The sequence below is a fragment of the Falco rusticolus genome, chromosome 3 (genome assembly GCF_015220075.1).
Source record: "Falco rusticolus isolate bFalRus1 chromosome 3, bFalRus1.pri, whole genome shotgun sequence".
NCBI lineage: Eukaryota > Metazoa > Chordata > Aves > Falconiformes > Falconidae > Falco > Falco rusticolus.
This window is the reverse complement of record NC_051189.1, coordinates 112,387,079-112,400,638: the sequence shown is the minus strand read 5'-3', so window position 1 is coordinate 112,400,638 and position 13,560 is coordinate 112,387,079. Positions and strand designations below refer to the sequence as shown.

General features: G+C 40.7%; 1 protein-coding gene across 4 annotated transcripts in view; it reads right to left on the bottom strand.

Annotated features, from left to right (window-relative positions):
- Positions 1-1,348: 1,348 nt before the first annotated feature.
- Positions 1,349-13,560, bottom strand: part of CTNNBIP1 (catenin beta interacting protein 1) — a 32,796-nt gene continuing 20,584 nt past the window's right edge. For 2 of the 4 annotated variants that reach the window (XM_037381008.1, XM_037381007.1), the window contains 2 exons: positions 8,431-8,502; positions 1,349-3,306 (listed from right to left, as the gene is read on the bottom strand). In XM_037381008.1, coding sequence (XP_037236905.1) covers positions 3,248-3,306; positions 8,431-8,502 — 131 coding nt within the window. In that variant the 3' untranslated portion in view covers positions 1,349-3,247. The remainder of the gene's footprint in view (positions 3,307-8,430; positions 8,503-13,560) is intronic. The other 2 variants (XM_037381009.1, XM_037381010.1) reach the window with 2 other exon arrangements.

Genomic DNA, 13,560 nt, shown 5'->3' with positions numbered 1-13,560 from the left:
CCGGTGCCACCAGCTCACATGTTCTCTTACTCCACGGCTTACTTCATTCAGGACTTGGGAGACTCAATCTAAAGGCCTAAAGACTGGTGGCATCCCAGTGGCAATGCTGGCAATCGCTACCCATCTGCAGAGAGGCAGAGGAGGACCTGACTGGGCTCTGCATCTTCTCCTCAAGCTGTCAAAAACAGCGTGTTAGGAGAGGCAGGGGATAAGCTTGGTAAGAAAACAAGTACAACAGCACATTTTGAGTATCTAAAGGACCACGTCTCCCAAAAAGACCACCCAAAGGATGTGTACTTTTTTGGAAGATGCCTCTAAAGCTTTTATGCTCCCTTACTGAATGCCTTAAGCACCATTCGGTTGGTAGTTGAACCATACAGCCTTTTCCATTTACAAATGTGTTTCAATTTAGACCTGTACTTACACCTCTGACCTCTAAAACAATGGATTCCTTATTTTTATTAGTAATGGTGTGCTTGAGAAAACAAAAGCACAAAGGTAAAGAGAAATTTGTATGTGCAATAAATAAGTCAACCATGCTGATGTACTGCGTGCAGGTTACTCTCCCAATTAATCTGGGCTCGGCAGTTGTAATCGAGGTTTAGTTTTCACAGCAAGAAGATAAATACTGAGAATAAAACAAGGGAATATTGGAAAGCCCCTTTTGCCACTAATTTCTCCCTGATTTATACACAAATGGTTTATGATAACTTCAAACCAGGGCTAGAAGAGTTAAGAAATCACCAGTGGGGAGGGGGAGAGCACACCGGTAACAAAGCAAGCACAAATATTCCCACGAGACTACATCTCCTCCAGTTTCTGAATCCCAAATCATGTTGTCATACAACACGTGGCTTTTTTCAATATATCCTTCTCAACATACTACTCCAGAGTCCAACTTTGGAGTCTACATGGAAGTCTTCCACAGAGGCGAAGCAAGTATTTTCTTTCCATTTGATGGTTTAACAGTATAATAAATCAATAAGAAACAAGAGTAGCTATTAAAAACTGTATTTCCCCCCCCCCCCCAACAGTTACATTTTTAGTGAAAAGATCAAACGACATAAACACTTCACTTTTCTCCTTGAAAAGATTTAACAGCTCAGAAATGCCATAGATACACACGGAGGATGCATGTTAGCTTGACAATTGACAGGCCACCACAATCCAGCCCATTCATCCCAGCCAGCAGAAATACACGTATCCCCTTAAATTAACCCTTTAAGGGCTGCCCCCCATTGCACCGAAGATAAAATTAAAGTGCCTTTTAGGCAACCAGGTCAAAATTCAAAGAATCTTTTGGGCTCATTCCTGGTAAAAAATAAATTTCTTATCCGGCCACAACAAACAGGGGTAAAAGATTTACTTTCACATTGAACTTTACAAAGCTGCACCTGAAGCAGAAGGGTCTTTTTCATAAATAGATGTACAGTTGTTGTGATTACACAGAATTTATTTGTTCAAGATAATTTCCCTCCTTGTGCTTGCAAGTCCGTTCTTCCTTTTGTATACGTATTCCATGGTTTCTCTCAGGCTTTTTCCCCATTTGGAGACCATAACAGCATCCTGTCATCATAATTTCTTGCCATGAAAACGGTCATGTTGTCACACTCAGATTCTGGAATTGTTACTTCAAATAATTAACAACCATATGAAAGAAAGCAGAAACAGGTGAATGGAGTTTCATTTTAATAGAGTTTTGCAAACATCTTAAAGTCAGTGCAACCCACAAGAAAAAAAAATATCTTAGAAGTACTGTAGAAATTACCTGCACATATGAGAGAAAATGAAGTCCTAGGTTTTAGGCAGCAGTGCGAGAAATTTTATGTGCAGATTCCTGAACAGTCAGTGCACTTCGGGAATTTCACTGCAGGTTTTTCAGTTTGTAAATGGCGCGTGTGTGTTTTAAGGCCCTGCAACTAGGAGCGTTAACCTGAGCGTTACCTGTACACTCACTACTGGACAGCTTAACACAGCACCACTGCCTCTTGGAGCAGTGCCTAAAGAACATGGTATTATCTTAGGATCCAGACAATTTCCATATCACCAAACAGCTGCAAGGAGCCAAACTACATCCAGTTTTTCAAGTGACTAGAAACTTAAGTTTATTAAAGCCCAGTGCAAGTTGGATTTAAGTTAATGACCGTTATTTTTTCCTTACGTGAGAGCTAGTCTTGTGCAGCAATTAAAGGGTTAAAGTGGAACCATATGTAGTATTTTAAACAAGTTCACATATTCTCTATACAAATTTGGCAAATTCATGTCACAGCCATAGACCTCATTCTTGCAATTCCTGCAAAACATCTACAGCTCCTCTGTCAGAAGCAAAGAGAGAAGCCACCTGAACAGCCAGGTCCACCAGGAGTTCATGGTACAGCCCACGCAGTAGCACAGAGCGGCTGGTGATCTCCGTGTTCCAGCTTAAACAGGTAGACTTATTGAACTAAATATGCTTTCGACACATGCTCCCGAAAGAGCTTGAGGCCACAGAGCAGATGAGCATGGAAAAACTGATTGCATCAGAAACACTGCAGCCAACAGGAAATCAAGAACATGGTTTCAAAGCCAATCAAAAAAACCAAACCAAACCCCCCAAAGCAAGCATTTATAGGTGTGTAGGTGTAATAAATATTGCAAAGCACATTTGTCTTTTCCCCCAAGTCAGTAAGTATAAAGAAATAACCAATGCACCAAAACATCAGCTTTCTGCAGTGAAAACGCTGAAGTCAGCAAAATACCTGCAAGCCAACTGAAGAGAAAGCATTCGCATCGCCATCCAACCACAAGTTGCTTCCAATTCTAGGCAGCCAAATCAAACCCTCCTCAAATTCACAAGTTTGACCTAAATAAGCACCACAGCATGAAAAGCTGCTTTAGAAGTAGGATGTCAAGAGACTTTCCGTAAAATATACAATAAAATGCAAGGTAAAAGATTTTCATTGGTCAAGTTTGAAAAAATCGTCTTCCTTTAGCCAATCACAGCCTGTCCCTTCAAGCCAATCACAACTACACCTTTAGGTTTGTCCTTAATTAACACAGCCCAGCTGAGCAGCAAAAGCTTACAGGAACAGATGGCTGTGAGATGCATTCTGAGGGTTGGGCAATGGGAAACAAAATTACAAAGGAGAAGGAATACCAAGGAACAATTAGGGTGGGCAAAGAAACATTAACGCTCAGCCATCCTCCTCTGTTATCTTCAGGAATCTCACTGTCCTCTCCAGTTCTGTGTTGTTCACGTATCCTGTAGCTACTGTCTTCTGTCTTCTGTCTCTGATCTGGAAAATGCCATCACGACATCCTCAGCACCTGTAACAACAATGGATACAGGAAATCATGTGCCGTAATTGCTTCCTTTACAGAACAGCAGATAGATGCAGTACCCAAACTGTCATCCTACACATCCATAAAATCAAGAGGAAAGGAAAGAGAGGACAGAAAGAAGAGAAAGCTGTGTTCTTCTGGGACTGCAACCTGAAGCAGTCTAAACATTTGAACAGCAGGTTTAAAACTTTCCTTTGCAAGCCTAAGGAAACCCGTTTGTTTTTAAAGAAAACCAAGAATTCCTTGCTGTCACATATTTCTAAGCAGCAAGACAAAGAAAAATAATTCATAGGATTGTCATCACAAGCATGCAGATAGCATTCCCCCACCCCCCAAACTCTGGCACTGCTTGAGAGACTTACTGAGCTCCTCTGCTATGAGGAACTCAGCTGTTCAATAAACCTTGTGCTGCCCGCTCTACACATCACACTGTCCTTTTTAAGTGACACCCAGATATTCACTACTTTATCTTTAAATGTAGATATTCATTAGTCTTTACTTTTAAGAATAAAAAAAATCTTTTAATAGGCCAGCTGAAAGGTTTTTGCCTTGTTCCTCCCACTGAAAATCACTTAAACACCCATTATAAACTAAAGTGTCTTGAAAATGTTCCATTCTCTAACGGCAGTGCAGTATTTTCTTTCGAACTAAAGGCTTCCATTGGCCCAGGGAGCAGACACAGCTTTGCTATGTAATGCCTTTATCCTAGCCTGAAGAAATCTTTTCCATAAGAATTCAGTGTGTGGACTTTCGCAGTTATTGGATTTTTTTTTTCTCCAATTGAGGCTATCAACTGCATATAATTACCATCAAAACTCATGTCCCCTAAGCACAGAAAGATGTTAATTACCTTCTCCTAACCATCTTCATGTCTCCGCAAACTTGTGTGGTCTTTCAAGTGGGCATTTATAGCAGAAAGACCTGAATGGCTTGAGAAATGTGATAAAGGCTTGTGAAGAATATTCCACGCTACGCTCTCATTCTTCAAAAAGATACCTTGAAATTTTCAGGAAAAAAAAAAAAAAATCCAGTCTCTGGACTTCCTAAGTATAGAGCATATAGTGCCTAACAGGCACTTAATGAGAAACATCTTCAGGACAATATGGAAATAAAAATACATCATACAGTAGTGCCAAAGCAGTGGTTTAAATCTGTATCTCCAGTCTAGACAAGAACTGGAAAACAACCCTGAATGGCTGAGTGCAATGTTTTTAATTTCTGGTAAAAATTTGATTCCCAAAAAAGTCAGATAAGAGTAAATGCTTTCTTTCATCTGAGGATCCCCTAACAGATAACTGATTAGAAAATATGAAGAATCCTCCAGTCAGTGTAAATAATTTCTAAAAATTATTTCTTCCATTCTAAGTGCAACAGATGACTCACAACGACCATTTTGCCCCTTCATTAATTAATTTGATCTACTTGGGATAGTTTTGCTTAATAAGCTTTTCTTCAAAGCTTCTGAAAAAGCTAAAGGGTTAGACAACGAAGTAGGAAAAGCCAAAAGCAACACTGACTGCCCGTCCCAGTCAGGTAACTCATATCGGGTTGACAGAATTCTCTTATTGGTGTTTGGAAAGTTCAAATGCAACTTGGACGGAGCACCAGCATGTAAAAATTCTCCTTCAAGTCTTTTACTTGAAGCGTATCAAGAAGCAGATTTCAACTTTGTGCCCCAAGCAAATTCTGCCTCTACACCTGCATGCAAGGTGAAAGAGAGAGGACTAATAAAAATTCCTCATCTGTTTTAATTATATGAATTCCATTTCTCGGTTATCTAATTTGCTCCTTAGTTGCACAAAGGAGAAGTGGCTAAAAAACAGGGAAGAACAGAAGGTTGTAAATTGCCCTCGCTGATATACTTAAAAACCAAACCAATGCTTCTTAAATGCCACTACATTTATTTTTATACGCTTCACAATCTATTTGTTATACGTACTCAAAAGGACAAAATATTAAGGACCAAGCAGTAGTTTGTTTTTCATATGCAGGCCCCCATCTTACACAACTACATCAAAAACTGCTCTGATGCACTCTCTTGCCAGCACCCAGAAGCCCTGAAGTCATCTCCCTTTTCATCTCCTCCACAAACTGTTTTTTCCTTGATCAAAACATAAATGATATATAGCACTAGGATCCAGCTCTGAATTAAAAGGCTGCCATGATGACTTTTTTTTTTTTAAATGCATAAGGACTACTAGACTCTACAAAAAGAAGGATTTATTTATGGGAATTCTGAGAAACACTTCTGTGATATAAAAAGGGGGCATAATGACACTTGGAAGCATTAAGCAAGCAAGCGCACATAAAGCACAACCTATGCCGCTGTACTTTACATGCATCCCCTCCAGAGCAGAGGCTTTGCTGTGCAAGCCCCACGCAGCTGGGGTAGCCTAGCAACCGCAGCATCACAGATGACGTCACATCAGCACACACGATGAACCGGATTACTTAACAGATGCTGATTGTTTTCCTGGGGTCACCCCCCTCCTACAGTCTAAATATGAAAAAATATTCTTACAAGCATCCTTGCAAGCTTCACGCAGAAAAGAGACCTTCGTTCCAGACATTCCTGCAAGCCCACAAACAGCCAGGTCACTATTTCTGCCCGTCCTGAACAATTCCAGCTTTCAGCACAGTTCCTGCACGCAGCCCTCTGTGCGAGCACACAGCCGTTTAAAACACATGATGAGCAGAAATAGCTTTGGGCACAAAGGATGCCGGGAATTCCGCAGTTCGTTTTGGCTTTCACAATCAAAACAGCTATCACTGAAGAGCGGCTTCACACTCAGCTAGCTCCTGTTCTAATTTTCTAGGCCCATCTGGCACAGCTTTGGTACCAGTGTCAATAGGAACTTCTGATAACTTGCCATTTGCCTGGCCTCTGAGTAGGGAAAGAGAAGGGAGCACAAGAAACAGCTTGTCATTGCAACAGGTAACCAGAAAAAGCCAAATATTAAACCAGCGTTCTGCTATTTAGAGGAAAAAGCAAGACTACGATAAAGAACACAGAAGTGTGGAAAATTCTCGAATACCTATAGTACTACTGAACTATTATTACATGCATCCTAAAGGAAGAAGTAGAACAGTGGATGGGTCTAGAATTCAAGGTTTTGGTCTTTCACAGCCAAAGCTATCCGCACAGTCAGTGTGCACTACCCTTGTTTTACCACCGATGTAATTACAGTAACTACAGTTTTCAGTTACCTGAATTAGTGAACAAAGTGCATATTTTTTTTTAGAATAATATCATCATCAAAAAGCATGCTCCTTCTCCGATATTTTTTAGCATTTTATAAAACATAGTTTCCCATATGGTGCCTTTTAAATTAAGATGGGCAATCAGTGCAAGGAGCAAGGTGGGTAAACAATTCATTAAGGAAAGATTATGAATTGTGTTTGAAAAGATGATCATCAGGCTGGAAAGGAGATTACAACTTTCTCAACAGTTGGCCTTTGCACTGATTTTACTCAGCACTTTCATAAACAAACCTGGAACAGAAAAGTAGTTGTATACCGATGAAATCTGATGGCAATACAAAGTTAGAAAGCTCTGCCAGAACACCAGGGAGCAGCAAAACAATATACAGGAACAAACAGGATAGCAGTGAAGACCAGAGGTGGCAAAGGGGGTTTAGCTATTAATTTCAGAAAGGAATTAAAAAAAAAAAAAAGACAAAGATTAGAAGTAATATATTTCTATGTATCATGGTACAGTCTGAAACAAGTTTAGTAAAGAATGGATTTTATACACAACTCTGAACAATATTATTTCCTGCTCCCTCCTTGGTTCCTTTAGTTATTTGGTAGAACCACCACTGTTTTCATTTGCAGGAATTACATGCAACCCAGCATCTGCAAGAGCTTCAGGCAGTTGCCTTTAAAAAGACAATTTGATCTATCAAATAAAAGATAATACCACCTTCTAGGTAGATGAGTAAGCGGGTGGGTAACCCAAGGGCATAACACCCAACAGAACAACAACTTGCAGCAAAGACTCAACCTTATGTCGATTTCTTTTATTCCCACATTAAAGATTGACTTTTACCCTTAGCAAGGTGACACGTCACTGCAAGGAGGAAGACATCCTTTACCCAAACAGCAGCCACGCAGGCTATCAAACCTGATGCTAGCGTGAACAGGACCATCTACTTCACACCAAAACTGATGGTTCCCAGACGTCAGCCCAGGCACTTTCAACGCACGTATCACTGCCCTCTGGGTATTGTACCTCGTGGCCTTATTTTATATTCACTAGTGAAAGAGACAGCTCATTATTCAGCACTTCTTTGTTCTTCACGATCACCGTGACTCTTGACTGGGACATAAAAGGCAGCTGTATTTTCCAGATCTGGCACCCATTTGTTCAGGGGACTTGCAAAAAGGGAAGATACCTTCACGTCCACAAGCCGAGAAGTTAGTTATAATATAACAATGCCACAATCTCTTGAAGGGCACTACGTCCTACTGGTTTTAGCTCAGCATTGCAATGATCTGAAAACAGAATGGAAAACTAATCTGCTGAACTCAAGTAAGGGTAAGAGCACGGCAGACAAATTAAAAGGATACTCTTAGTGCTTTCAACTTTTCAGAAGCCACTTCGGGAGCATGATTATGTCTGAAGGTGTCTTGCATCAAAAAAGCCCTGGGTTTCTGGACAAAACTTTTGTCCAGAAAAAGGTCGTCCACATCCACATGTATCAGCACAAAAAGCAGGTTTTGTTCAGGTCCAGTCCTACAACCCCAAACTATCCAGAGCTAAATTAAACCAATCTAACAAGACTGCTCATTAAGCAATTCTACAGCCACCTGTGCTCATTTCCAGAGAACAGAGCAGGGGTTTCTGTGTGGTGAAAGGAAAGCAGGGATTAAAGTACTTAGGAACCGAACTTCTGCTGCAGTCTCACTTGGCTCCCACTATAGATGTTTCCTTTCTAATCAAGTTAAAAAAAAAATTAAAAAGCAGAGCACAGGTTATAAAGTTAAGCTGCACATTGCCAAAAGCCTGTAACTAAGACAATAGGATGGTGAACCATGTTTACTTTTAGCACATCCTTTACTGAGCTTTGCACTTCCAGTAATTAATGTATAGAACAATGAAACTTATACCTGACCTCCTGCTTTCTACACGTGTAACTTCTCTCTCCACAGCTGTTCCTCTTCCAGGCACACGTTTCTGCTCTGAAATAGAGACTTGCATATACACAACAAAATATCCCCTTATCTTCTTTCATGAGCAAAGCCTCAATTGCCACAAGCTTTCAGACATGCAAACAGTTCTCCCACTTCTTCTGGCCTACACTTTCCCACCCTCATCCTTCCTAGAAATTAACAATGACTAACTGGTAGGCCTATGTCCTATCTTAAAAAGCAATAGCGACAGCCTTATCCCACTAACTTCCCCAAAAAATCCTACTGCAATTATGTTCTAATTGCAGCAGCCTGAATTGCTGAATTTGGTAGTTCTTTTATGCCACCTGGACTTCTGTCCTCACAAGCCAAGATGATCTGAAGGTCAAACGACTTTACCGCACAGCAGCAAAGACCATAGATAGCCACTGAGCTCAGCACATGCAGCTGCTAACCAGTTCACCTACATTTCAGAAAATTTCACCGAGATGACTGAAGGTAATGCTTTCCACAGCAAGTACGCAGCTACAGTGACATCAAGCCAGCGGGGTACAAGCTTGATTGAAACCACGCTACCTTAACACAAAGGAAGACGCTAACTGACATCTAACAGCTGCTATTCCCAAGTGTTCTTCGAATGATGAATAGATACATACACCTGATTTGTTTGTAGTCACCTGCAAAATTATTTGAACCCAAAAAGCCCTTAGAGATCAGGAGGTTAAGCCTGTCGTGAAATTCTGAAGACTGCCAAAACAAAAATAATTCTTTACTTCCCTCAAGATCTTTGTATACACACATTTCTTCCATCACCTCCCAGCAACTATCTTCTGAACATTAACTCTTCTCTGAAATTGCCAGCATTAGTGTCCTAGTCTGGCATTCTAAAACTACAGCATGCCCTGTTGAGAGGAAAGGCACGTTAAAATGAGCATTGAGTTCAAAAGAGTAAAGCTACACTGAGAAGAGCTCTATCTCCATTTCTCCACCACTGTCCAATACTCCATCAGCATGGTCCCCCTCCTAACTCCACAAGCAGCCTGGGTTCATTTTTAACGCCCTACCATCCACAGAATGCATCTGACCTAGCTGAGGCATGTGTTTGCATCTCGGCTTTGCCCTCCCCAAGGGACCAGCTTGCTTTAAGAACCAGCACGACACTCCTGTTGCTATAGGAACAACAGAGCTGTAATCTCCACCGTCTTAGTATAATGCACATATCACGCTTACTAGCTGCACAGCTTCCACTTACAGATTTGCCAGAGCAGTGACTTAAGAAAGCAAGTGCTAGCTTACCATTTACAAGTGTAAGGAACTGGGAAACGGGAAATATGTGTTTCATGCAGGAGATACTTCTGTGCATGTAACTTCCCGAGAGGCATTTCACTCGTATTAAAAATACGTGAGAAAGCCTTAATTTCATAATTTCAAGCTCAAGAAACCTAATGAGTCTGAGCTGCCTCAGTTCCTGCTGCAATGCAGGGAAGACAACTAATGTGTTAATATCTCAAAAAGCTCATGATTATGTCCACTCTGTAGCATATACACTGGTTGAACAGAGATGCCTTCAGGTTCCTTGGAACCAGAAAAACAAAACAACAACCAACCCACAGATGTCAGCTAAAAAGCTCCTTGAGTAAAGAAAAATGCCCTGTATTTTGCATTTTCATATAGGTGTTAATAACAGTACAGGAATGATAAAAAAAAAATGGTTATAAAAAAGATGTGAGCATGACATTAACGTTTAGTCTCAATACCAAATTTAAGTATTAAATACTTCAGCTTAGAATTTTCCAACTGTTGTTCAGGCTTTCCTGCATTACTGAGTTCTCATCCCCTCTGCTAGCAGCTCACCTTTCAACGGATAAATAAAAGTATTTCTTAATACATCAGATACACGCTGTAACTGTCAAGGATGCAGCACGACTGACTGGATCAGCTGGAAAAAAGAATGGGTGAACAGGCCGAAGTACTAATAAAACCAGTGAAAATACCAAGCTACGAACAGAACCCAGACAACCAGATTGCCTAAACTTTCCTTGCTCTTGGTGCGCTGCATCCCATGTTAGGGAAACAGCATCTCTAGAGAGGTGTTTCAAAGCCAGCACACTGAGGGACCAAGCACTTCCTGAGATGCCAGAATACACTGAAAAGAAAGGGCAAATAGAGCTGGAATTAAAAAAAACAACCAAGGAAACAAAACCATGCAGAGTACAGATTCTGGTAATGCCAGATCTCTTCAGAGATCTGTTGCTCTAGCATATGTTGTGACTATGAATGTCAAGAGTTTAGAACACATACTAGGAAGATCTGTACTAATTTCAATTTGGTATCTGCTACAGCACATTAGAGAGCCCTGGACACTATCACGATTACCTGATTAACACAAAGATACTCAGTAACGCAATCAGAGTGACTCTGAGCTTCCCATCAGGAAAAAACAGGTTCACTTCAACAGCGTACATCGTACATGGTAGGTGCTTCAAGAGTGAACGTGTTCCAAATGTAAAAGGAGATCTGTAAACAATCCCAAACCACAGTGATTCTGTATGTCTGAACTGATTACTTCCTTTTGAAAGCAAGATGGGAAATAAAAAGATAGTTTCATTTCTTGTCTTTCCTATAAAAATAAGCACAAGCTGAGGGGAGTCTTAGATTTCAGACTTGCTTAAAAATTACAGATGTATGCCAAGATGCTTCTTTATCAAAATCAGCAATTAACTTCTACTGCTAAACCCTAAGATGATAAGCAGAGTATCATGGAGGAACTTCAAATGTCAGAGATACTGTTATCAATAGAGGCTCACTGAAGGTTTACGGCACAAGCACTTGAATTCAGCAGAGACAAGCACAACCTTCGCTGCTGCAAATACATACTGGACACGCAGGTTGCAGTGACTCCCTGTGGTCAAACAAATAGACTCAACAAAGAAGCTGACAAATCTTTGCTAGAAACCATAGTAGGGAGCACCATACAGCAATAAGCTCCGCAGTCCTACCTCAGGTAATTACTACGAGGGCAGCAGCCAGCTGTTCCAAGACAGTATTTCATGGATGCACAACAAACAAAAGCATAAAAATTGTAATAGAGACCGTGATACACTTAAAAAATACTAGACCATCCATTCACTATACTCTTTTCAACAAACAAACCAACCAACCAACCTTCCTGTAATTCTGGAGCCAGACTACAGCATTTTTAAGGGACACACAAAAATCTGCAGGTCTGTAACAAAGCTTTTAGAGTGCTGAGGCCAAGTATTGTCATTCCCTTTTTTTTGGAACAAAATGGGGGTATGAAATCAGCTTTCTCTCTTTGTGTGCCTGCTGGAGGGAAATGACTGTAAAGATAGGTCTGGAACAAGTCAGGCCGAGGGCAATCTGTCCTACTACGGGAAGAAAAGCCTGAAATCCACTAACATACTAACTCTTTGTAAGTTACTCCTTAAATAACATACCTTTTAGTTGTTGTGTAAGGCAAGCCGCATAAAGGAGAAAAAAAAAATCCTCCAGAGGAGATTAAATGATAGAGCAGAAAAGCAGGGAACAAAATTCCTTCAAGCAGTCTTGAAGAACCCAGAATATTTTGGCACCTCAGTGTGTGGGCTGGGACGGGGTTTTTCAGCGCAAGGTAATGCCATCTAGTGGAGATGGAATCTCCCCTAGGATGGCAAACTGGACACCTAAGCAATCTGCATTCTCTATTTCCAGAACCTTCATAATCGACCCTGCCTGTTTCACCACCACCAGGATATGGCAGAAGGTGCAGGCAGACAGCAATGACTGCTGCTGCGTGAGCCACACACCTAGGAGCAAAGAGCAAGATTATCATAACTGACTTAGAAGTCTGGAGAGATTTCTAAGGAATTCAAAGTCCTGAACAATAAATTATAGTTGCTTATGTCTATACAGCATACTACAGCTTCACCTTTCTCCAAAGGTGAAGCTAGGTTTGGCTAGCTTTCTTCATCCTCATTTATTTGGTCACGCTACTCACTTCTTAACTTAGAGAGATGGCATATCCAAATATGAAAAGAACAAACATCCTTTCCCACGTCTCTAAATATTTATCTATTTTCTTTGTTCTTTTTTCCCCCTACCAAGAAAAATCCTAATGGTCAGGCCACCAGCTTCAAGACAATGTGGGTAGGCAGATGTGGGGTCAAGTCTCCCAGTAAAGACAGCAGTGTCTCAGATCAGATCACAGCAAGTATCAACAGGGAGGACTTCAGTTCCCTATGGAAAAAGCTTTAAGAAGCTTCAAGGACTTTAAGAAAGTGATGACAGGGAAATCAGTTAGCATCTCTTCAAACATGGGATAAAGACAACTTTTTGAACAATGTGTGAAGCTCTTACATTTCCTGCATTGCATGACTAGCGAGTCTAGAAGCGGACTAAGTTAACTGTTGGTGTCTCCTTTGATTACATTTAAAACTTATGTCAAAATTCTTTTTTTTTGAGTGTCCAAAGCCCTCTGCAAAGTGAGAAAATATAATTTCACAGACAATAAAACCAGACAACTAAGACAACAAAGTCAGATCAAGCGGTGCAGGAGCATAGCTGTACAAAGCATCCGTGGGGACTTCGCTTTGTATTCTCTCTCCTTTGCCAAAGTACAGGTCACTCAGCGTACGTGTTTGTGAGAAATGAAACTACTTTAGGGATAATGCTGAAAAATGCCAACTGCAACTAAGACACAGTCTGTCTTAACTGAGAATGTCTGCCTCAGGTTTTTTATGAGAAACCAGCAAATTTTCACTTTGTACTGGCAGAAAAGTTTAAGTACTCTGAGCCAATACATACAAGTATATCCATCTCCATCAACCCCCAGCTATGTGAGGAATGAACGCACAAGCTTAAAACTGAAGAGCAAGTTTGTGCAGGTTGTGTTTCTAATGGTTTTCTAAATGTCTTAGATCTCTATTGAATTTCTGCTCAACTCAGTACCTTCTGGCATACGAGTCTAACAATTTTCCTTCAGTACCAAATTCTACATTGTCGGTGTGATCCAGCATGAGGCCGGTGAAGGGGAGAAAAAAAATATTTAGAAATATTCAGGTTCAGAAGAGATTAGTAGATACAGAGTAGCACCACACAATTGTTCACCAA